Below are 25,121 nucleotides of genomic sequence, written 5' to 3' on the forward strand. Positions count from 1 at the left end.
GAAAATCCTACTGATACTTGCAGTTTTAAGCACTAACACAAATGGAAGCAGGTTGCAGGGGTGCACTAAGGCCTGAGGTTGGCTGATGTGAGACAAGCTCTTGTGTATCCTAGTCTGGCCTCAAACTTTCTCTGGAGGTCACTGGAACTCCGACCCTCTGCTCCCGCTTCCCGGTGCTGCTGCTACAGAGGAGTGCAGCACCAGGCCTGGTTTTTCAAGGCCTTCAGAATCAAACTTATAGATTGTGCACTCTGCCAACTGAGCAACATCCCCACCTCCAATCTGAGATTTTAAAAAAGGTTCAATAAAAAAACTCAAAAAAACAACAACAACAACAACAAAAAAAAAAAAGAAACTTAACTAAAATTCAGAGAACTAGAAAGTTGAGATGTATAAGTCCTCTCCCTGTGACGTTTCTGTGGGAATTTCGTTACTTCAACAGATTTAGAAATAGTGACACCAGAAAATATAAAGAACTTCTATGCAGAAAGAGACAACTGTTACAATAAAGAATTAGAGGCAAAACTGAGTATTTGTAGTTTTAGAGACTGTTTTTTAAGATTATCATAAAATTGATATCTATATAAAAAAACTTTAATGCTAAGATCTAATAAACTTTGAAAATAAAGATATCAACTTTTCAAGAAAGTACTGCAGATTAAAGGTGGGGCAGTTGGTAGACAGGATGAAACTGTGGGACGGAACTCCAACACTTTATAAAGGAGATAGTAATCATTACACTCAAGAGACTGAACATCCTCAGGGCATCAGATCAAGATCAGCTGGCCTACAGAAGACTCACCTTCTCAAAGAAGAAAAAAAAAAAAACTATTGCATAATAGTATCTGAAATTAAAAAAAAAATAAGCACACAACAACAACAAAAAACAAACCAAACACACAAAGAAACAAAACAAAAGAGGTAAAACAAGTACCATTTAAAAGTAAAGCAACACTGGGTAGCCGCTGTACTGGCCGAATGAGAAGTTCCACAAGGCTCTGGCGTCCACACTCTGGTTTAGCTTGATTTATCTACAAGGAAGTATTTTATTACACACAAATATATTTTAAGTTCTGTGTAAAACTTCAAAATATTCTATCATAAACACCTTTGTCAAGAATTAACAGAAAAGAGCCAGCAGGTGCCGACACTGTAGGCAGTTGCTGCCAATGCCCAGAAGCGACAGGACCAAAGAAAAGAATTTCTCACCTGCACGGTCATGCACAGGCACTGGCATGAACACATACACAGAAGTACACACACAAATAAATTAATAAATGAATTAAGAATTCATGGCGAGGCTGGGCGGTGGTGCCTCACACCTTTAATCCCAGCAAAGGCAGAGGCAGGTGGATCTTCGTGAGTTCGAGGACAGTCAGGACTTCACAGAGAAATCCGACCTCAAAAAACAAACAATTCATGGAGAATATATAGGATAGTAGCTCTTAGGTGGATTACCACACCTCAATAATTTCCCAAGGCCTAAAATTCTTTCCTGGTCAGTAAAGATTAACATGTTACAAAGAAAGAATGTAGATCCTCTACACAATTGTATACAGATGGCCTTTCTAAAAAGACTATCATTCCTGGGGAAAAAAAAAAAAATGTTTTAACATATCAACATTAGTTAAAGAAAAGCACTGGCATAGAAAAAAAAATCATTAAAGGCAAAACACAGTATCAATGAAGCATCAGTAGGTGTTTCAACAATGAAACATGAATGACATCATTTCTTTTTAAAATAACTACATATGGTCTACCATACGCAAGGCCCTAGGTTCAATGACCACTGATACAAAAAAAAAGCCAAATCAAACAACATACAACATTCCCATTCACTCAACTGCCTCTTGGCCTATGCTGTGTAAAATGCCAAATCATCTAAGTGTAAATAGCATAGACACTCAAAGGTACAGCTAAAATTAAAACCAGTATTAAGGTGTTCTTACATGAGTAGAATTTTACTGTTATGATTCACTCTTTTAAAAATTATTTTAATGACTTCTTTCAGAAATAATTCTCAGATTTTTGTATGAAAGAAATTTATATTACCTTGAGAAAAGCATGAAATCTGGGCTTCTGTTTTTCACATTTAATAATTGTTTCCTTGCTCATTTCAAAGAAGTTTACAAATGGAGGGTAGGTTTTTACCAAATCTTTTGACTAGAACCAAAAAAGGAAAAACAATTTGTTATGAATGCCACTCTTGGACAATGAATCTGTGGGACACAATCTATAATCACAGTTGGATTTAAATGCAAAAGAAAACACTTTAAAATTGATCACAACTTCTGTTAAATACAGAAATTTGTTCTACAAATAAATTGGTGCTACATACATAGCCCACACCTCGGCACCTGGAACTCAAGAGGACTGGCAGTACTAGGCCGGTCAGCCAAGCTCCAGGATATTCTCAACGTTATAGTGAGAGTTCATCTCAAAAAAAAATTTTTTTTTCACTGCTGGTCAAACTGCATTAACTGGTACAGACAGCCTATCCTTCAAAAAAAAAAAAAAAAAACACAGGGGACAAATTTTTGAGTCTCAAGCATGATGACACTTATCTCTAAAACTTCGACATTTGAAAACTTTCTAGTTTCAGAATATATTAAATTAAATTAAAGCTGGTCTAAGCAAGCCTAAAAATGCATGTTACTGTTTGTTGAAGAATCCAAAACACTATTAAAATATCAATCGTATTAGCCAAGACATGCTTAAAGGACTTAAAGAAAACATATGGTCTAAGAAGCTAGCATAGCTGTTAAGAGAATTTATTGCTCTTGCAGCAGCCCCAAGTTTAGTCCCCAGTACTCACATGGGGCAGAGCCTGTTCATAATTCCCTGTAACTCCAGTTCCAGGAAATCTAATACAGCCTCTAGCTTTGTAAGAACCTGCCTGCACACATGTGCACATACCCACATACATATATATAGTCCACTAAAATCAAAAAGTAAAATATTTAAAAACAAAAAATGCCTTGGCTAATTAAACATAATAATAGTCATCAAATAAATACATTAATGACTTCTGTGTTTAGAATCCTCAAACAAGCTGAAGAAACATCTATAAAAAGAGAAGACGGTCTCAGAAAACAAAAGCACTCGTTGTAGAAAGAACATCAGGCATGCAAATGCAGAATCCAGCCTAAGAGATTCAAACAAGAGCTGTTCACACTCACAGGACCTCAAGAAGATGAAAATATTTTCTGTTTTTTTGTTTTGTTTTGTTTTAAGACAGGGTCTCACCTTGGATTCAGGCTAGCTTCAAACTCATAGCAATCCTCCTGCTCAGCTTCCAAGTGCTGGGATTACAGATATAAGCCACATGCCTAGTACAAAATGAATTACTTCCTAAATTTAAGCTACACGGTTTTTGTCTGTTTGTTGGGACAGGGATATCCTTGTATAGTCCAGGAGGGCCTCAGACTCACAATTTTCTTTCCTAAGTGCAGGAAGGAAAGGTATATGCAACTATACTCTGGCTTGTCTTTTTGTTTGTTTGTTGAAGGATTTTTTAAAAGTGCTAGAGATTGCATCTAGTCTGCGCCCTGTAAGCAAACACTCTAACACCGAACTACCCTGACCTTTAGCCTTAAATGGTTAGTTTCTTTCTTTCTCACCTACATACAATGTGTGATGAACACTAAGCAAGCACCTGCCTGAGCTACATCTTCTGGTATGTGGTTCTTTGTGGTTTTAATCCTAATTGGGAAGGCAAATTCAACAGAAGCAGACAAGCAGAGATATCAAATATATATATACATATATATGTGTGTGTGTGTATATATATATATACACATATATATGTGTGTATATATATGTATGCATGTGTGTGCATACATATATAATGTGTATATATAAATATATATGCAAAATTTTTAAATCTTAAATACATAACCATTTGGGGATAGCAAATAATTTTGCATAAAAGTCACCACACAACTGTCTTCCAATGATACTCTTATGTTCAGCTGGGCATATTGAAAGCATGTTTCAAAAGTCAAGAACAAGTCTAGTGTATCTGATAACCATGTGAAATATTTAAATGGTATTTTCAGTTCCTTCCCTGTCATACCTTAATGAGATACTACTTAAATTTGAACTCTTTTAAAAGTCCTTGAAACTGCAAAACAAACACTTACATATTTAAGAAAGATGTCACCAATGCTTTTACTCTCGTCCCAGTTAACAATGAGGTCTTCAAGATCATCCTGAAATAGAACAAATAGAAACATTTAAACTCGACAGCTCCTTACACATCTAATAACATTTATGGGATCTTTTGCTGGGAAAAAAAATCACTTTATGCAGTATGTTAATGTTATGTGCAAGCTTTTTGTCTCAACAAAGAATTAGATTTTGTCTACAAGGAAAATAACCTTTGAATTAATTAAGAAAATATAAATAGCACTGTCAGGCAAGCAAATCCTAATTCCCCATTATGATTGAAAGATCAATGCTTTGTTTTACTAACTATAAAATTGATTGGCCTTATTAATTATGAAAAGGCTATTTTTAAAACTGCTGCTGTAGCAAATAATTTAACACATCATTAAAAATTATAACCTGTAGCAGGGTCAAGCAAATTGTACTAAAAGGGACAGATGGTAAATATTCCAAGGCCATATGTCTTCTGTAACTAGTACTGAATTCTGCAGAATAGAAGCAACCATACAAAATATGCAAATGAATAGTGAAGAGAAGGAACACTGAGTCCTAAATGGGATGCCTTTATCAAACCTCTCTCCTTAGAGCTCAGAGATGTATGTGGAAGAGTAGGCAGAAATACTGTAAGAGCCAGAGGTGGTAGATGAATCCAAGCAAGCAGCATCTTCCAGACACAATACAATGGAACACATAAACTCACAGAGACTACGGCAGCAGTCGAGTATGTTGCATATGACTGCACATGTTCAAGCTAGACAACATCTGATCACTGAAAAGGGGAAATAACCTCTAGCCCTAACCAAGAAGTTATTTGGAGCTGGTAACTTCTGAGAAACAGAAAATTATTTCCTGCAATGCAGTGCCACTGGATTTATCAACCACACTCCATACCCAGAAGCAGTTGGTCAACACAAAATGGTCTCCACATTTTTCTCTTTTATACGGGTTTTTTTTGTTGTTGTTGTTGTTGTTTTTTGTTTTTTTGCTTTTGTGTATCTTGTCTTGCTGGGTTTTATTGGTTTTTTTTTTTTTTTTTCTTTTTTAAGAGACAAGGAACACAAAGTTGGGTAAAACTGAGGAAGAGGAGGGGAAAGAATATGATCAAAATATAATGTAAGAAAAAGTTAAGTATGAAAATGAACAGGCTCTACTGTTAAGACTCTTTAGTGAAACAGGGGTGGACACAGCCTATAAACCATAATTTTGCTAATCCCTGGTCCACAAAATTCCTCATAATCATCCTAAAGCATAAAATGATCATGAAAGTTTGAATGGGCTGGAGAGATGGCTCAGGGGTCAAGAGGATGATCGCTCTTTTGGATAATCCAGGTGCAATTTCCAGCACCAACACCTATATATAACTCCAGTTCCAGGGAATCCAATGAATGCCAACTTCTAACCTCTGTGGGTACAAAGCACACACATGTTGGGCATACAAACATGCAGGCAAAATAGTCATACATATACAATGTCTTAAAAATTATTTTTATTCAAGACACTTACCATATTTAAACCTAGAGTAGTATCTTAAGCATATAATCCCCACCTGAGCCAGGAGGACCACCATGAGCACAAAGCCAGCTACACAGTGAGACATAAGTTTTACACACAAAATTGATTTATGTGGCTGGATTGAAATACCTCAAATGTTAGAATAACCCAAAAAAATAATGCTATTGTCCTTTAAGCACAATTTACCTTTATCTTCATATGTACATCAAAGATATCTGGGATGCTCCCAAAAATAGTCTTGATCTCCTCAGGTGCAAGAATAGGCCCACCACGCTGCCCTTCTTCTTCTAAGGGTACCTGAAACAACTAAATGGGGGAAATCAGGTTTAAGCAAACTGTGGTGGTGGGGGGGGAAGGCTAAAATATAAGCAGTTATGATAAAACAGTGATGTCAACATCAGAAAAGTCAAGGAAGGTATTTTCCTATATTTGACAATTTTTCTCATAACATTTTATCTTCATGCTTATACTGATATACTTCGTGCACATGAACACACATGATGTGTGTTGTGTGTATGTGGGGGGGATACTGTAAGGTATACTGGCTGCTCTTCCAGGGAACACTGGTTCAGTTACCAACTCCCACAAGGTGGTTTATAACCTTCCATAACTGCAGTCTCAGGGAATCCGATGCCCTCTTCTGGTTTCACAGGCACTGTGGCAAAACATCCATACACATAAAATAAAAATAAATCGTTCTCTTTTTTTTTTTTAAGGAAACCAAACAAATTCTTAGAACTAGTGAAAGAATAATTCTTACTTTTTGACTCAATTCATAAGGAAGAAAGCAATAAGATTTCTAGATAAATAATAATAGTTTATTAAATATTTTAGAAATGGTTTCATAGAAATCCAGTAGCAAAGAAATTAGATTTCTTAATCTTATATGAGAAGACCTGGACTCTGTCCAGTTACTATTGTTGTTGTTGTTGTTGTTGTTATTATTATTATTATTATTACCATCATTGTACATCTGGGGGGGGGAGATGGGGAGAAAGCATGGGTAACACATGCAAAGGGCACATGTGAAAGTCAGAGGACAACTTTCAGAAGTCAGTTTTCTCTTCCACCTTGGGATGCTGGGATCAAACTCTAAGGTTTTTTAAGGCAACTGTTTTTAGCTATTGAACTGGTCCTGCTGTACTGAGTATTAAAAGAAAAAAGAAAAGGAAAAAAAACCTCAAATAATGACTATGTCCAGCAAGGTCACAGGATTAAAGGGCAACACACAAATAGACACAAAATGCATGTACATTTTATTCATATGACCCAGAAATAAATCTAAAACAAAACTTATGCTGAGCATGACAGCTCACAACTTTAATCCCAGTACTTGGGAGGCTGTAGGTGGATTCTGTGATATTAAGGCCAACTTGGTCTGCATAGCAAGTTCCAGGATAGCCTGGTCTACATAGTAAGATCCTATCTCTCAAAAGTTAAAATATTTATGTAAAAAGCAGCAGCATCTAATACAAAAAAAAAGAAAAGAAAACTTCAACACTTGAGTATAAGATGCACAATTTCAAAACCAGAGAGCTGACAGATGAAATAAGACCTAAACAAATGTAGCCACACAATCATACACTGAAAGACTCAACACAGTGAAAGACTTGCTAGTTGAGCTAGGTGTTTCAAGACAAAGTCAATCAATATTCTAGGACTTTCTGTAGATAAGAGAAAATTTGATACTAGAAATATGTGAAGAAACAAAGTTATTTCATAATAGAAAACAACAATATTCAAGATGGTGTGTACAATATAACTAAAATCCCAAAGTGAAAACTGATGTAATTTATATAAATATAAAACCACACTAACAATCCTAACATGAAGGAAAGCAGCAGAAAGAGCGAGAGCTCAAGGTCATCCTCCACCATATAGTTTGAGAACAGCATGGGCTACTTTACACTCTGACAAAAGCATAAAGAAAAAAGGAAAAACAATCCAACAACAAATAAGCAAACACAGGTAAGTGATTATTAGCCACTCAAAGAATGGTCTTCGAAACACCATCTGTGATAGCCGTAAATTAATATCAGCCCCAATAAAAACCCCATTTGCAAAAACTAACTCAAAATAGAGCATAGGCCTGAAAGCAAATTCTAAGTTTATGAATTTATAGAAGAAAATATTCATGATTTAGAATTAGGTAAAATTTGTAGACATGACCTCAAAAACATAAATGAGAATAAAAACAAAAAATAGGCCTTTAATAAAAAATAAATTTTTTTCCTAAGATATTTAGAATTTTTCTTAGTTATAAACAATTAAAAAATACTGAAAATAACACACATGACAAAGGACTAAAACTCAAAATTACATACAAAGAACTCTCAAAACTCAGGAAGGAAATAACACAATGTAAAAATTTGACAAACACTACATGTTTTAGCAAGGGCAAAGAAGAGTTAAAGAACCAAATGTTGGAGCTCAGACAGCCTAGAGAGCAAAACTGTCAGAAAAAAGGAAAAAGGGGAAGGGAGAGGAGGGGAAATACAAGGAAAAGGGGGAAAGAAGCTATAGACACTTTCTAGTTAGACGATTCCAGGGAGATGTGAGAAGACAGAACAGTTCTGACTTCTGGCTGTAGCCACAGAAGTTTCCATATAAATTCATACAGCTGTATATACCCTTCAAGAACAACTAAATATTTAAAGCTACTAGTCAAATAAGAATAATAAAGGTTGTTTGAGTCTTAACATATATGGCAATAGCACAAAAAGGCAGAAGGGAGTGAATGAAAGTAAAAAAGGACTGTCAGGATAGCTGAGCAGGTAAAGATGCTTGCCACCAAGCCTGACAACCTCCATCTTCAGAATTCACATGACTGTCAGATATCCAGCTCTTCAGAGTTGTCTCTGCCCTCCGTATTTCTACACTTCCACTCACAGCCATCCTACTGCCTTAGCCTCCAGGGAACTGGCTTATTTGCAGGAGTCACCGTGCCCAGTCAACTGAAACTTTTTTTAAATAAACATGTGAAAATATTACACTGAGCAAAGTTTCATGGCACTTTTCTCAGCATAAACTCAGCAAAGGGTTATTTAAAGTGCTGTGGCCTGTATTTATGATAGTGCTTTCTTGTCCTTTCTCCCACGGCCCCAAACCATGGTGTTAATGAGTGAATGCAGCATTGCGTGTGTTAAGACTACAGCTCTACCAGTGAACTAACCCCAGCCAAGAGCATTCTCTTTAAGATAGGTTTTAGGACTTGTGTTTCTTCTTTTGGAACCAATTTTTAAAAAATCACTTAATTTTAATTTATCCACCCAGATCAAACAAATACCCAGAATTTGCTTCTGTCTTTTGAAGATAGGCTCTTGCTACATAGTCCACATTGGTCTACAATTTGTGTTTTTTTCCTCCTACCTTAGCCTTCCAAGTATTGGGGTTTTGGTTATCTACTACCATGCTCAGCTACTTATAAAAACCAGGGGTGGGGAAGGCAGCTTTGCCTGTGCCTATGTTTTGGAAGGTATAAACTGTTGTGTAGCTTAAGTTTTGGGTTAGTTGTATTAATGATGTAAAGACTAAAACCATGTATGTTGCATACGTACTTTCCCTGGAGACATGTTCATGTGTGTGCACCTGGAAGCCTAACACTGATGCTGAGAATCATCCTCCATGGCTCTTCCACCTTGAAGCAGGCCCTCTCAGTAAAGCCCAGAGCCAGCCAGTTTGAGTCAAATTGCCCTAGGGATCCACACTAACTTCCGAGGCTGCAATTACAGATCAGAGCTCAGCCAGGCAGCAGTTAGAAGGTTCTGGAGATCCAATCTTCAGGCCTCACACCTGTCCAGCAAACACTTTAATCTGAGCATGCTCCCCAGGCCTTCTTGCCGTTCCTTACTTGTTCTATACTGTACTTGTTTTATTTTTGTGTTTCTGTGCATAAAATCACGTCTCAAAAAAATTTTTTTTTCATGAAGGTCATTTAAAGACTAAGAGTAGGGAGAAAAAAAAAAAAAAAACACTAAGACTAGGGATACAATTCATTTAGCAGGGTTTGCCTAATATGCAGTGCATGGAGGAAGCCCTATTTTCCACCCCCAGCACCACACAAACCTAGCAGGGTAGAGCACATCTATAGTTCCAGCACTGTAGGAGTGGAAACAAGAAGACCAGAAGGTCAAAGCACACAGCAAGTTTGAGTCCAGCCTGGGCTACAGTATCTTCTGATATTATTTCAAAGGGGGAAAAAATCAGTTAAAAACTAAAGCTTATTTTTATTGTTCTAAGATAAGATAGAAGACTTCCACAGTAAGTCAAATGATCTCATTCCCTATCTAAAACTACTTTACACATGGCAATAATGTTCTGTTACTATCTTACAGAACCTGAAACTTCTTTTGCACTGTAATTCTAATGCCACTGGGATTCATTTAAAGTACTGCTGTCTTTTTCATCAGAAGTACTACACAGGTTTTTTGTTCTGGTACTTGGTCTGTTTTCTGGGACAGTTTTCTTTTTTTAAGGTACACATTTTTTTTTGGGACTACCTTCCTAAGTGACTCTTGATTGTGTCAAGTTGGCAATAAACACTAATCGTCATATATTAGTGATTTTTTATATTAATTACAGTTTATTTATTTTGCATCCCAGCTGTAGTCCTCTCCCCTCATGCCCTCCCAACCCCACTCTCCCTCCCTCGTCTCCTCCCTGCCCCACTATAAGTCCACAGATAAGGGAGGTCCTCCTCCCCTTCCATCTGACCCTGGCTTATCAGGTCTCACACCAGGACTGGCTGCAATGTCCTCTGTAGCCTAGCTAGGTTGATCCTCCCACTGGGGGTGGAGAGGTCAAAGAGCTAGCCACTGAGTTCATGTCAGAGACAGTCCCTATTCCCCTTACTAGGGAGCCCACTTGGATACTGAGCTGCCATGGGCTATGTCTGAGCAGGGGTTCTAGGTTACATCCATGCATGGTCCTTGGTTAGAGAATCAGTTGAGACAGTTTTCATACAGACTATTGGTCTCAACTTTCTGTCTCAACCTGACGCACACTGACATTACTGACTTTACAAGTCTACATCTTTATGCCCAACTCAAACAACACTTAGGTATAGGTAAGCGAAGCATTAAACATTTCTAACTACTGCCCATTTAATGGATCACACGAATACTGCCATTAGTATTGTGTAGCTTCTCAGCTATTGTTTAGACTATCTTCTTTCACGAATATGCAGCATTAAATAGTGCAAATTCCCTGGAACACAAATATCAAAAAATTTTATTGCTTCTAAATGTAAATCAGTATCTGAACAATGTGAAAGCTGTAAGAACCCAAATGTAGTTCTCAGCCTATAATAGATTGTACAGAGGCAAGAAATTTCCAGGACTGGGCCTAGGTTAGCAGACAGGAACAGTAAGCCTCAAAGACGACTTAATTCAGGAGAATAAAATTTACTTTTACAGGAAAGGAAAACAGCCTTTTAAACAATAGGAATCATTTTACAACCAAACTCATACTCACTTGAATAATTGTTGCCAGTATATTTACATAATTACTCTCAGTCTGATAGAGTTCTTTTGCCACTTGCCACCTAGCTGACTGCTTTGGAGGAACTGGAGTAGAACTTCTAGAAGACTTAGTACAAGACTTAGGTGTTTCTGAAAAGGAAGAAAGGTTCAATTGGTAGGCAGACCTAAACATTATACAGACTTAAAAATATAGTACCACCATAGGGATTTCTGTTAAAGTAAAATTTCCTCATGGAATAAGGACAGAAAAATGCAATGATCAAAAAGATCATTGATTCTGAGCTGAGAATATAGCTAAATGGTAGAAGCTCACATGGCATATAAAGTTTTAGGGCCAATCTTAATACCAATTAAACTGACAGACATTTTACTAATAAATGGCTTATACTCTTCAAATTTGCCAAGGTCATTAAATTAAAGGGAAGTTCCTTAAATGAGAAGAAACTAAATGATGGAAATAATGTATATCCTAGATTGGATTCTAAACTAAAATACAAAAGTTTGTTGTTGTTGTTGGGGACGGGGCCTAGTAATCGGGTCATGATTAAGACCTGATTAGACAAATCTAAAATAGAGCAGAGTGGTTCATGTTACTCATGGTTTAACAGTTTGTTATGACTGTTAGGTGGTTAAGAAATGTATTCAAACTAGCTATAGTGAAGCGTATCTACAATCTTGTCATTCAGGTGCTGAAGGAAAGCATGACTTCAAGGACACCCTAAACTACAGTTATTCTCCTTCTTGTCTCAAAACACAGGCTGGTAATGTAGTGGAAAGGCACTCCCCGGCATGTGGGACAGTTAGTAGAGAACACTATGGAGTCAAAAGCTTTTACCTTTTGTATCTTAAATCTAGACAATGCTACATATTCTCAGAGTAAAGAAATACTGGTGATCAAAACTGGGTTAATTATAGGAGTATTCCTGTCAGTTCAATACAAAGTGACAGCACCCTCCTCCAAATTCTACCTATTCATTCTACCTCATTTTCTCCATAGCATTTTTTATAATTCTGTTTATTGTTAAAATTAAGACAGGTGTGGTAGTGCATGCCTATAAACCTAGCACTTGAGAAGGATCAACAGTTTAAGACCAGCCCCAGCTACATAAGACTTTGTCTCAAGAAAGCAAACAAACAAAAAGTCTTTTAAAATTGCTGTCATTGGCCAGATGGTGGTGCGCGCCTTTAATCCCAGCACTCAGTAGGCACAGGCAGGCGGATTGCCGAGTTTGAGGCCAACCTGGTTTTCAGAGTGAGTTCCAGGAGAGCCAAGGCTACGCCGAGAAACCCTCTCTCTGGGATCTCCAGGGGGAGCGGGAGGGGGGGCGGTGGAGGGGTGTAAGCAATTGCTGTCATTTTCCAGCTACTGCCCAGGGCAGCTCCTAACTCCCCGGAGGAAACAATCACTCAACAAAAGCATTATTGTGCACAATTGTTTTATGGTATTTCTTTTTCTTTTCTGGGTTTTTGTTGTTTTGTTTTATGGCAGTCTCATATTGGCCAGCCTGTCTTAAAATCATCTTGTGGTCTCTACCTGATCAGTCCTGGAATTACAGGGGTGTATCACCTCACCCAGATTTCGAGGAGTCTTGTTTCCTCAATTAGAACAAGGGTAATTAACAGAAAAGCCTTTCCTATAAATTCACTGTAGTGGGGATTTAATGTATTAGTCATTCCAGTTAATTCCATTTTAAAGATTAATTGTGCAAGGTGTGAATTACCTCCATAGTGAATGCTAGACTCAGGTGTGTTGGAGATATCAAGGAGTGATCCAATAGAGAGGGAATGCTCAGCTGAGGGCCGCTTACGAGGAGGGAAAGGGGAGAGGTCAGTGTCCCTGGAGAGCTGAGCCAGTGTTTCTTTCAATCTTCGTCTTTTGCGGTTGCTGTTTGGGGTACTTAGAGAAAGCAGAGACACTGATTTCTTGAGCTCAGGAGTATTAGCCTGAAATCAAAGCACAAAAGCCTAACTTTACTACATTGCTCTGACTGAGATAAGAACATGACAGATGCATCTCATGGACAAAACTCTGAATTTTGTACATAATTCTCACAATCTTATCTTATAGGCAATTCAGAAGTTCCATAAAAAAGAATGGTCAAGACATCACTATAAATAACAATCTAATACTTTTCCCACTCCTCAGGGCACCTTCTCCACTGAATAACCATCTTTAGACTATATTTTTGCTAGCTACTCTTTTTAAGGCATGAACTGAGAGAGGATGAGCCACAAATTCTTTTCCTTATATCTCAGGAATATAGTAGGGAAGGAACTGAATACACCAGCATTTCCTGAAAAATATTCGAAGTTCAAACAAGAGTTTTAAGAGTTCTTTCATCTAAAGCAAATTTAAGCTTTAAAGAATTCTACATCAAGAACAAGAGTCTACCTTAATGTTGTCTCGAGCTTTCCTTACCTCTAGCTAATGTCTTTACCTGGTTAGCCTAGGATGTTGGTTCAATATTGACTTGTCCTAGCCAATCCTCCAGTCTCTCAGAATGAGACTCCAGAACACAATATTCGGTTGTAACACACATTTGACCTAGTAGGGCTCTAAGTTTCTAAAGATAGGGTGTTACTGTTGACGGTATCATCAAAAATCAGCAGAGAATAATTTGTTATATTAAATGTCTTAGTTAGGGTTGCTACTATTGTGGTAAAACACCCTAACCAAAAGCAACTTGGTGCAGAAAGCTCTTATTTTATCTTACAGCTTATAGCCCATCCATTAGGCAGAAAAGTGAGTGCAGGAACCTGGAGGCAGGGACTGAAGCAGAGGCCACAGAGAAATGCTTGCTCCTCATGGACTGCTCAGCCTGCTTTCTTATAGCTCCCAGGACCACCAGCTCAAAGACAGCACAGCTAACAGTGAAGCGGGCCCTTCCACACCAATAGGCAATGTACACACAGGCTTGCCCACAGCCAATCTGGTAGGCATCTTTCCTCAATTGAGGTTCCTTCTTCCCAAATGACTCTGTGTGAAGCTGACATAAAACTAGTTAGGATAGTAAAAGACTCATTGCACTGCATAGTTTCACTTAAATTTATATACACTAAGAATAACAATTTTTGCTGGATATTGGCCTTTAATCCCACTCAGGAGACAGAGGGAGGTAGATCTCTGAGTTTAAGACCAGTCTGCTTTACAGAGCAAGCTCCAGGAGAGCCAGGACTATACAGAGAAATCATGTCTAAAGAAACTAAAATATACACACATACACATATATAACTGTGTGTATACATATGTAGATATATATATTCAATTATTTCTTCTAAACAGCTAGAAATATAAATTATAGCATGCTTCTAAATGCTCTGGATACAAAAGTATCAATTTGCACAACAAATTCACAGAACCAAGAGCAAAAACATACCTTTTCAAACAAATACATAGTTTCTCCAGCACGAGCATCCATCTGAATGCTTCCCCAGAACCACTAGAGAGAAAAATATTTGAATTAAGATTTTCAATTTACCTTAGCACAGAAGCTACAGTACTGGTAAAGCTAAGTAGTTTCATTCTGTAGTTACTTGCCTCTTGCTTGACAACAAAAAGTTTCTTTGAAGGTTCAAATGGAAGTTCTTTCACTGTGTTCTCTTCAACAATAAGGTGAGTGCACCTTTCATCCCCAACTGGTAAATAGCTACCTCCTAAAGAAAATAGGAACACAGACAAATCAGCCAAATAACTGCTCTTCAATTCTCCAACTCTAAAGCAGCTATTTATTCGGAAGTGGTTAAGCAAGCCTGAGGAATTAAATGTAGAAAACTTTTATATGATATCAATCATTTCTGATAAGGGCTCAAAGGATTTATTTTGCTCAGTTCAAGGGTAGTCTGTTCATGGCAGGTAAGTCATGGCAGCAGAAGCAGGAGGTAGCTAATCAAACTGCAGGAAGCAGAAAAATAAATGCAGTGTTCAACTCCCTTCCTTCATTGTATGCAAGGAATGTACCACTCCCATCGATAGTGAGTCTTCCACTGACATTAGTGCAGTCTGGAAAGTGTCTCACAGGTATGCTCAGATGCTTGTTTCTGGACAATATTAACCACACTACATCATGTTATGTTACCTTGCATTTCAGTCATTTCTTCCATACTGTGTTTCTCTTCATCTGAAAATCCCAGAAAACTTAAAATGCAATCTTGGAATGGAGGAACTTTAAATTCATTTCTAAAGTCATCAATTGCGGCACAGAAACACCTACGAACAAAATGTGTACTTGTAAAGCTAGCTTAAATTCCATCAGCTAGGCACATCAGTTTGCGAGGTGTCATAATTTTCAAGCCTTAGCACGATGTACTTACTGAAAATATTTTACATAAAGCCCTCAAGTATTCACAACTACAGTTGCTTTTGTTTGCCTGTTTGTTTGTTTGTTTTTTTAAGAGGGGGTTGTCTGGAATGTTCCTTAGTAGAAACTGAAATCAGCATGTATACATGCCCGAGGGTTCCTTACATCTGACAAAATAATCACAAATCATTCAAATCTGGCTGTGCTTTTGAAATTTTTCAACAAAGACATTCTACAATTTCATGAAATTTTACATGAGCAAAAATGAACAACTGCAAAGTTAGGAAAAAAGATAATAAAATTTAAGCACCAATTCCTATGAATCTAAACATAAAGTTAAAAAAAAAAAACCTAATTCAAATACCTGAAACATTAAGCTATTATCTAATAAATGTTATAATGTTAATGATAATCAAAATGTATTTGTTTGTGTGCATATGGTGCACACTGCTGCTACACTGCAAACATGGAAGTCAGTGAACAATGGCCAGAAGCCCATTCTCCTCATGGGAGCCCTGGGAATCAACTGCTGGTCATAGCAAATACCTCCACCACCAGCGCATCTGGACTTCGCAGCCAAAATGATCTTACAAAAGTCAGTCCTGCGAGATAGCTCAGCAGTTAGAGGCCCTTGCTGTGAGTACCTAACAACCAAAGGCACATCCCTAGAACTCCTAACATAGTAAACAGAGAACACCAACTCCAATCAGCTCTTGACCTCCAAATATGTGCTGTAGCATGCATGCCCACACATACTATCATATATACACACACAAAAATTTGGTTTTTTAATTTGTAAAAATTATTTTACAAAGTCAAACCCAATGTACCAAATCTTTCAATTAACAGTTTCATAATCTATGTTTTATTTCCTAAGCTATTCAAAGATTAATATCGTTTTTCTATACTATCTATAAATTTAGGTTTTGTTGGCACATAGTTTTGTCCTTAAACAAATGCTAAAAGTACTTGTTTTTTGTTTTTTAATTACATGTTGGGTTGGAGAGATTCCAGGGGCCAAAGGTTTGATTCCCAATTCCCACATGTTAACTCCAGTTCCAGAGGCTCTAATGCTACCTTCTGGCTTCCTTAGGCACTGTATAATGTGGTATAAAAACATGCACTCAAGTACACAAATACATGCACACACACAAATTGTTTCTTATATAAATGAATAAGATGTCCAATTCACACAATAAACTATAGGTTCCTAAGCACTTACTGTTCATTCCGTCTTTCCCATGCTTTATAAATCCATTCTGGCCTCATAATTGGAGTACCCAGGCTCACAGCAACCTAAGAATATTAACATCAATTACAATGAGTTTTCATCTTAAATAACTGCATTCAAGGAAGTACTTCTATGTATAAATTTTACATTATAATGTTAAAGTTATGGTAACATTAAAATAAGTTCCATAGTACCAAAACTCTTTTATTCTGTTTCCTATAGATGGAACTCTTAAATTCATCCTTATTAAATTTTTTTCTCCCTTTTCCTGTTTCACACCTTGGAAGTACTGGCCAAAATAGGAATACAAAAGAAAGCACATGATTAAGTCACTAAACTCCTAGAATGAGATTTCTAGGGAAGATCTAAAAACTGAAGAGAACCAAACTTCTACAAGTGTTCTCAACCCAGGAGGGGGAGGAGGGGTAAAGGCAGAAGGATGGTCATGGCATTATAGCTAGTACCAGAACCTCTAACCCTGATCTTGATATCATTAAGACAAATATGAAGACACTACCTGTGATCTTGTAGTTACCAGAATAATCCTGTTGTCTAACTTAATGTAGAATGATGCAGCATTATAAAAAAAGCAATCTGTATTTTCATATTACTTTTTTCCTTTTTCACAATAGCACAATAGTCTTGAAACAAAGGTAACATATATTACTCGAGTTCTATCAATAGTGCTACCTTCTAGTCATAGAGTACTGAATGAACAATTGAAAAGCTTCCTTTGTGTACCATAAAGCTGACATATAAATGAATGCCGTTTACCAACCAAATTTTGTGAACCTATATAAAGATTTTGATACTGTTTATATACATATATTTGGGGTGGGGGTAAGTTGTCATTACTAGGTGTGAGCTACTAGAATGTTTGACACTTAAAATACAATTAAGAACAAAAATAAGATTTCTCTTAACGTGCTACTTAGAAGACTGATATTTACAAAGATAGAAAATAAGTGTTTTCTGAGGCAAGAGGAGAGAAACCCTCAAGAAGATTTAATTGCTAGATTGTAACAACTGCATAGTAATGTAGATGTAGCTAACGGCACTGAACTACAAATTTAAAATGATTGAGACAGTAGCTTTTAGATATATTTTACAATAGGAAACTGTAAGTCTACTAGTAATATTGAATGATATTACTTCCTTAGTATACAGGAATAAATTAGGTAAGTTTATTTAATTTTCAAATGCACCTATGATATGCTTCCACCATATAAGGTATGTATACCTATCAGGTGTGTGTGTATATATATATTCTTGGCTAACTCACATTATTATACTATAGACCAATGGTTTTCAACCTGCTGGTTATGACCACTTTGGGGGTTGTATATCAGATATCCTGCATATCAGATACCTAAATTACAATTCATAACAGTAATAAAATTATAGTTATGAAGTAACAACAAAATAATTTTATGGTAGGAGGTCACCACAAGATGAGGAACTATATTAAGGGTCACTGCATTAGGAAGGCTGAAAACCACTGCTCTATAAGTTTTCTTTTGGTCTACACATGTTCAACATGCATGCACATACAATACACATACAAATACACAGAAGTGAAAACAAACTTGAGGGAAATTCAAGCCAATTACTATTTCCTACATAAATACACTGAAAATGTGGCAATAAATGATTAAACTCTTGTTAAGATAATTCAGCTAGGATCAGTGACATGAATCAGTAAAGAACTCGTCATACAATTCTTAGGACCCACGTAAGTGGAGAAAACCTATGCCTGCATGGGGTCTTCTGAACACATATGGGCCACGGCACAAGCACTAACCTACATGCAAACACAGACACACAAAATGAATCAAATGCAACACTCAACTACAACTTAGAACAGATTCATACCCCACTAAGTTAGTTTCTGCTGACACAGCAGCACAGTCCCGTAATCCCAGCAGACGGATGCTGAGGCAAGAGATCATGAATGAGACTAGACACACAGGTGGGCAGAGGGCTACATGTCAGCACTTGAGAGACAGAAACGGGAATCTCTGCTTCAGGCCACCATGGCCTACCTATCCACTGAATTCCAAGACAGATAGGGTTACATAACAGAGACCCTATCACAATCAAAACAAACCAACAAAAAACATTTCTCTCTTGGCAGAAAAATACTTTCTCCTGATTTTTTAATTCTCCTTTAAAAAATATATATATAGATAGATAATTTATACATGCAAAGACAGAGGATTATTTTATAAAAGGGCTATGTTTACATAAAGACAACAGTGAGACATTCTCACAATCCTTGACTGGCCTGTCACTACTGGTCATACAGCCTTTACCAGCAATAATTGTCCCCAACCTCGCCTCACAATCACACCGTATTTCAACATCTAACTTAAGTTTTACTGCCTTCTTAAAATCTGGTCCACAATGAATTAAAACATAGGTTTTAATTTAAATTAAATTGTGCTTTAAATTTGTACTCAAGAGTGTTTTGCTTCACTTTTGTGCTCAGACTAAACGAGACCTTCTTCATACTAGGCAAGCACTCTATAACTGAGCTACATCACAAACCCTTCACTCAACAATCCAACGGCAAACTTCAATCTGATCCTAATAAATGGTAGAATCAACAAGAGTGATATTACTAACCCAAGCCAGGCAAGGTAGATCATGCCTATGAAGAAATTGAACAGGAGAAACAGGAGGGCAGGCATTCATGACTTCAAAGCTAGCCTGGCCAAATAATTTGTACATTTGTAGAGTATCCTGGACTATATAGTGTGAGGCCATTTCATAACATATAAACAAAAAAAACATTTTAGCGCAGTGAGTACTATACTGAAAAAAACAACAAGAGTAAGTTTGCATACCCTGAATTTTTCTCCTTGTGTACAATTTGCCACCAGATGTGTTACTTTGGAATTACATTCTTTTCGAATAACTCCACCCATGTGATGAACCAATGTCACCAATTTGACCTCAAAAGAAAAATTGAACAAAATTGATTTTAATTTGAACAAAATCTGTACTAATAGCTCATTTAGCATAACTACAAAACTTACACAAGGTTTTTATAAATGCTAAATTATATGTAAAAAGAAAAAAACTTTCTCAAAGATTCACTTGCTATCGTTACAGGCAAAACGATAGAGACAAATAAGAGAGTGTATTAACAGACAACTGGCTCAAACACGGCCAGATTTATTATTTTCATTTCTCTGCCTTATTTTTTTTTTTTTTTTTACAATATTGGGGATCAAAGCCAAAGTCATACACCAACAAACAAATACATTTGACTTCATTTTTCATACGAGTTTATCTTTATTTATGTGTCTGTGAGTATGCACACATACAAGTAGGTACCAGAGGCCAGAGGAGGGGTCAGACTCCCCAAAAGCTGGTATTACAGGCAGTGGTGAGCGACCTGACAGGGGTGCTGGGAAGCAATCTTTTGTCCTCTAATGAGCAACAAGTACTCTTCACCACGGAGCCATCTCTCCAGCCCCAAATACACTGACTTTTAATATTAAGTTATGCAACATCAATGTACTTCTCACAAAATTACAGTAATATTTACTAGTTCCAACTTAGACAATATTGTGAACCAAAAAAGTTTTTATGACTTGTTTATGGTGGTGAGAATACTTTATACTTGGCTTGTATACCAATATTTTGTGTTAACAAAAAACTTCAATTAACCAATGAGACTAATAAATAGCAAGAAAGTAAAACAGTTCAAATAGTTTGGATCAGTGTGACTAGGAGCTGTCTTGGCTGCTAAGCTGCCATCACACTTACGAGTTCCTCCTTCTTCCTGAATCCAGTGAAGCACAGCACCAAGTTCAGCATGCTCGTGCAATACAGCGGCCGACAGGAAAATGGCAAGGGCTGCAGGGCAGAATTTAAACACATGAGCTTTCTTTTTAGTTAAGAAAACATTTAGTTTAGAAAACATTTCCTAGAGTTAACAATTTCTCTTCTTGCCAATTAACTTTTCAATACCCAAGGTGTACTTGAATCTTCCGATATGGTTACTTCCCCCACCCCCCATATCGGAAGATTCAAGTAAGCCAGACTGCCTAGAACCCACCAAGCAGCCAGAATGAACTTGACTCTTGATGCTCCTATACTCACCCCCAAATGCTAGAATTCTAGACATGAGCCATCACACCCAGCAACTATGAATTGTTCTAAGTGATACATACACTCAACAAGTAACAGGATTTTCTAATTATGAAGTTTCAAAAAAATTTTGTTAATAAAAATTTACTCTTGAAAAGTCGTGCGTGATAAGCATATATCTTGGGGCCTGAAGAGATGGCTCCGAGGTTAAGAGCACTCGCTGCTCCTCTAAAGGTCTTGAGTTCAATTCCCAGCAACCACATGGTGGCTCACACCATCTATAATGAGATCTGGTGCCCTCTTCTGGGGTGGAGGAATAAATGTAGGCAGAACTCTGTATACATAATAAATCTTTGGAGGAAAAAAAAAAAAAAAAAGCACGTTTCTTACCTCTCCCTTTTGTGCACAGCTGAGTATAACTGGTGGTCCAACAATTCTACAATCATTCTTGTACAAGTCATTGAAGACAGAATTCTGGAAGTCAGTGACTACAAATATATTTTCAAATTCCGGGGAATCCAAACTTCCAAATTCTTCCATTGAGTCCATCTTTACACAGGGCACTTTAAGTTCCTAGATTTTTTTTTCATATGGTTATTACAAATAAAAATAATTGATAGGTCATATAAAATAAGCAATGACTCCTGTACTTTTTTGACATCTTTAAGATTTGTAGAAAATTTAAGTGTTAAAGGACACAACTCTCGACATAACATATAATAGTGAAAAACTACATTTTTCTACTTAGGTCATATATCTCCATACACATTAAGACTTTCAGATCGATACTGTGAAGACATAAACTTAGGCTCTATGGCTCTGTGGTCTATAAACCACCTAGAAGGCATGCTAAGTTGGATGTACTAAAACACCAGAAAATGTCCTTTCTGTTGTTGTAGCTTTCGTTTTTGGTAGTAATGAAGAATGAATCTTGAATTCCAAACATGCTAGACAAACAGTCAACCAATGAGCTATTGCCACAGCTTTTTTATTTTGTTTTGTTTTTTTAAAGGCAAGGTTTCAATGTTGCCCAGCCTAGCCTTAAGCCCTCAGCAAACTTCCTGGCCTCAGTCTGCTGAGTGATAAGATTAGAAGCATCAACCACCAGGCCCCACTTTAAAAATAAAGAAATCAAGTGTATGTACTTTTGATGCACTGCATTAAGTATATAATCTCCAGTGTTTTTTTTTTTTTTTCTGACCAAGAAAACTGCTAATATACATTCTGTCTTCAAAAACATAAAAAAACACCTAAAAAGATAAAAGGATACCAATTAACAGCCTCATTTCAATACAGACATGGTAGAGAGAGCATGAGCCAATTTGGCTGCATAGGACAGATGTATAATATACAAAGGCAAGTATCTTATAATGCTTCATTAAAAAAAAAAATTCAACATACTGAATGTTAATTCCTGTGTGAAAAGAAGAGAAAAAATAACTCTGAATAGATCAATACATTATTTGGGCTTTAATTTGAAAGTGATGGGCCAAATCACTTGTCCCTGAAATTCTTATGTTGAAAGCTAACCCAAATGAAGAATGCCTTAGCTCACAATGTAATCGTATGTGGCTAAGGACATTACAGAAGCAACTAAAGTTAAACGCGCGATATCCCGGTGGCCCTCATCCAATCTCATTTGGGTGCTCTTAAGAAATTTGAACATCCCCTGTATGGTGGTGGTGTACATCATTAAACCCAGCAATTGGGAGGCAGGGGCAGGCAGACCTCTGTGAGTTCCAGGCCAGCATGGTCTACAGAGAGAGTTCCAGGACAGCCAAGGCTGTCCACAGAGAGAAACCTTGTCTCAAAATACAAAGTGGAGAGAGAGAGAGAGAGAGAGAGAGAGAGAGAGAGAGAGAGAGAAGTAAAAAGAAATGTGAACATATGAAATAAACAGCAGCAACGTACTACACATGAACAAGGCCATGCCAGATGTGGCAAGGAAGCCATGTGCAGGCCAAGGGAGGCCTCCAGGGACACTAAACCTGCTGGCAATGATTTTAGACTAGCTCCCCAAATTGAAACAACTCAGTTCTGCTGTGTAAGCTATCTGTGTTGTGTAAGCTATGTGTGTTACTTTGTTTGAACAGGCCTAGCAAACCAATGTAACTGAGGGCCAGGCTGTTAACTTGGTAGTGAAATGGCTGCCTAGCATACGTGAGATCCTGGGTTCAGTCTGCCAAAATATAATAAATAATGATTATTATGAAGCTGGACTAGAGAATTAGATATACTGAAAATAGTGAGGCAACGTAATCGTTAATCACTGCTTATTTATATTTTGGAAAAAAAAAGCAAGAATTTAAACTAAACATAAAATTAATGTGGAAAAGTACACCTATAAAGAAAATTATCAGATCTTTGTCCTTACTTAAAATAACAATGTCTCTAAAATTTGAATTTATAATAGATGCTATAGTTTTGGCTTTTAGAAACAACCCAATTCTAGAATTCTAAAATAAACTACTTCCTACATTTCTAATTCAGAGTGTACAATACACCTCATGCCTGATTCCAATCACTAGAGTGAAGCAATTCAATCGAGGGAAGTGAAGCATGCCACATGCAATGAGATGCTTGACCTACCATATTAATAACACTTTTTATTAATTTTTCATCCGATTTTCCAGGACAACTTTCTTTTATCTTTATAACAGGGACTTCCATTATCTTAACAGTCTGTAGAAAAGAGACTTAAGTATAAGATTATGAAAGATAGAAAAGTATTTACAAAGAAGGGTGAAGAATCTCTTTAGAAATGAACTACAAACCCAAATTCCTTACCTTTAAGGCCTTTAGAAGATCTTCTTGTTTCCCAGCTTCCTGGACCACTATCACTCTTGCTTCAACCTGAGGCATTTCTTCTATTAAAATGTAAAACATTTCAATATGGTAACAAGATACCAAGAGCACAATTAGTTTCTAGGCCTTCGTCCTATCTCTGGGAGCAGAACTTTCCCAGAAGTTAAAATAACCTAATTCTAAATTTCCTACAAAAATATTTGACCATGTATCACTTTTTTTAAAAAGGGAAAATACATTATATCAAAAAGCATACAACATCAACAAACAATTCCAGCCCCACAAAGAAGCATTATGAAGCATGACCCATCCCTCTCTAAAGTGCATCAAATTTTAAGAACATCTAACAAAGCAGTAAAATACAAGTGGCTCCTCCCTTAACCATGAATAAATTCTAGCTAAACAACTGTACAGCTAGACTGCCTCAATACAAATAAAGCAGTAGCAACAGTTAAGTATTTTTCAAAGTGGGGGGAGCAATAGCCCAAATGATGGACAGAGAATGCAGACACAGAACACTAATTACTGAATACCCATGTTTTAACTTAACAACTGTTACATCAGTTATCAAAAAATCAGTAGTAAGTACTTTAGGATTAAAATAATAATTCTGTGTTTTTAAAAGCAGGTAATAAGCTTACCATCAACATTTGAAGTAGATGCCATGCACAAGTTTTCTTTAGAAGTTTCAGTAACTTTAGAATCAAAAATGGAAGAGTCTGCCAAGCTAGTTATCTCTGTTGGAGATGTTAATACACTGCTGTCAGCCATTGTTGGTAATATTTTATGAAGGCTGAAAAAATAAAATTTGAAATATGAACGTATGAAACAAATGTGGTCAACTGCAACAAGCCTTACAACAGTGGTTCTCTCCTTACTAAAGCTGCAAACCTTTAATACAGTTCCTCCCCCACCATAAAATTATTTCATTGCCACTTCATAACCATAATTTTACTATTATGAATCATAATATAAGCATCTGATAAGCAGAATATCTGTGATGACCAAAGGTGTCAGAAACACTACATTAGAAGCTGCATTTGTGTATGCAAGATTTATAAGCTGGGTCCAGGTGGCAGGGTAGGAGGTCATGCTCATAATCTCAGCACATAGGAGCTGGAGGTAGAAAAATCAGGAGTTGGAGATCATCCCTTACACCATGAATTCAGAGGCAATGTGGGGTTGACAAGAGGCCCTGTCTTAAAATCTCCATGAACCTAAGTTCTCCCTTCTATAAAATAAAACAGCTCAGGCCTAGTTTATAGAAATAAATTAAAAAATAGTCAGCTGGCTCAGTGGCGCATGCCTGTAATCCCAGCACTCTGGGCAGCAGAGGCTGGCAAATCTCTGCGAGTTCTAGGCCAGCCTCGTCTACAAAGGGAGTCCAGGACAGCCAAGGCTACACAGAGAAACCTTGTCTCAAAAAACTGATAGATAGGTAGGTAGGTAGGTAGGTAGGTAGGGAGGGAGGGAGGTAGATAGGTAGATAGATAGATAGATAGATAGATAGATAGATAGATAGATAGATAG

At 37.0% G+C, this 25,121-nt stretch overlaps 1 protein-coding gene across 2 annotated transcripts in view; it reads right to left on the minus strand.

The window, feature by feature from the left end:
• The window catches only part of Ect2 (epithelial cell transforming 2), a 56,044-nt gene that overhangs the window by 26,960 nt on the left and 3,963 nt on the right, over positions 1–25,121 (minus strand). The window contains exons 2-17 of one of the 2 annotated variants that reach the window (XM_055625977.1): positions 24,233–24,384; positions 23,574–23,653; positions 23,376–23,468; positions 21,177–21,359; positions 20,463–20,552; positions 19,535–19,642; positions 16,680–16,753; positions 15,236–15,366; positions 14,698–14,813; positions 14,537–14,599; positions 12,881–13,103; positions 11,152–11,288; positions 5,866–5,985; positions 4,143–4,211; positions 2,053–2,163; positions 935–1,031 (exon numbers count right to left, since the gene is read on the minus strand). In XM_055625977.1, the coding sequence (XP_055481952.1) occupies positions 935–1,031; positions 2,053–2,163; positions 4,143–4,211; positions 5,866–5,985; positions 11,152–11,288; positions 12,881–13,103; positions 14,537–14,599; positions 14,698–14,813; positions 15,236–15,366; positions 16,680–16,753; positions 19,535–19,642; positions 20,463–20,552; positions 21,177–21,359; positions 23,376–23,468; positions 23,574–23,653; positions 24,233–24,362 (1,825 nt within the window). In that variant the 5' untranslated portion in view covers positions 24,363–24,384. The remainder of the gene's footprint in view (positions 1–934; positions 1,032–2,052; positions 2,164–4,142; positions 4,212–5,865; positions 5,986–11,151; positions 11,289–12,880; positions 13,104–14,536; positions 14,600–14,697; positions 14,814–15,235; positions 15,367–16,679; positions 16,754–19,534; positions 19,643–20,462; positions 20,553–21,176; positions 21,360–23,375; positions 23,469–23,573; positions 23,654–24,232; positions 24,385–25,121) is intronic. The other variant, XM_055625975.1, reaches the window with a different exon arrangement.

Source organism: Psammomys obesus, unplaced genomic scaffold, assembly GCF_907164565.1.
Source record: "Psammomys obesus unplaced genomic scaffold, mPsaObe1.curated_primary_1811, whole genome shotgun sequence".
NCBI classification, from domain to species: domain Eukaryota; kingdom Metazoa; phylum Chordata; class Mammalia; order Rodentia; family Muridae; genus Psammomys; species Psammomys obesus.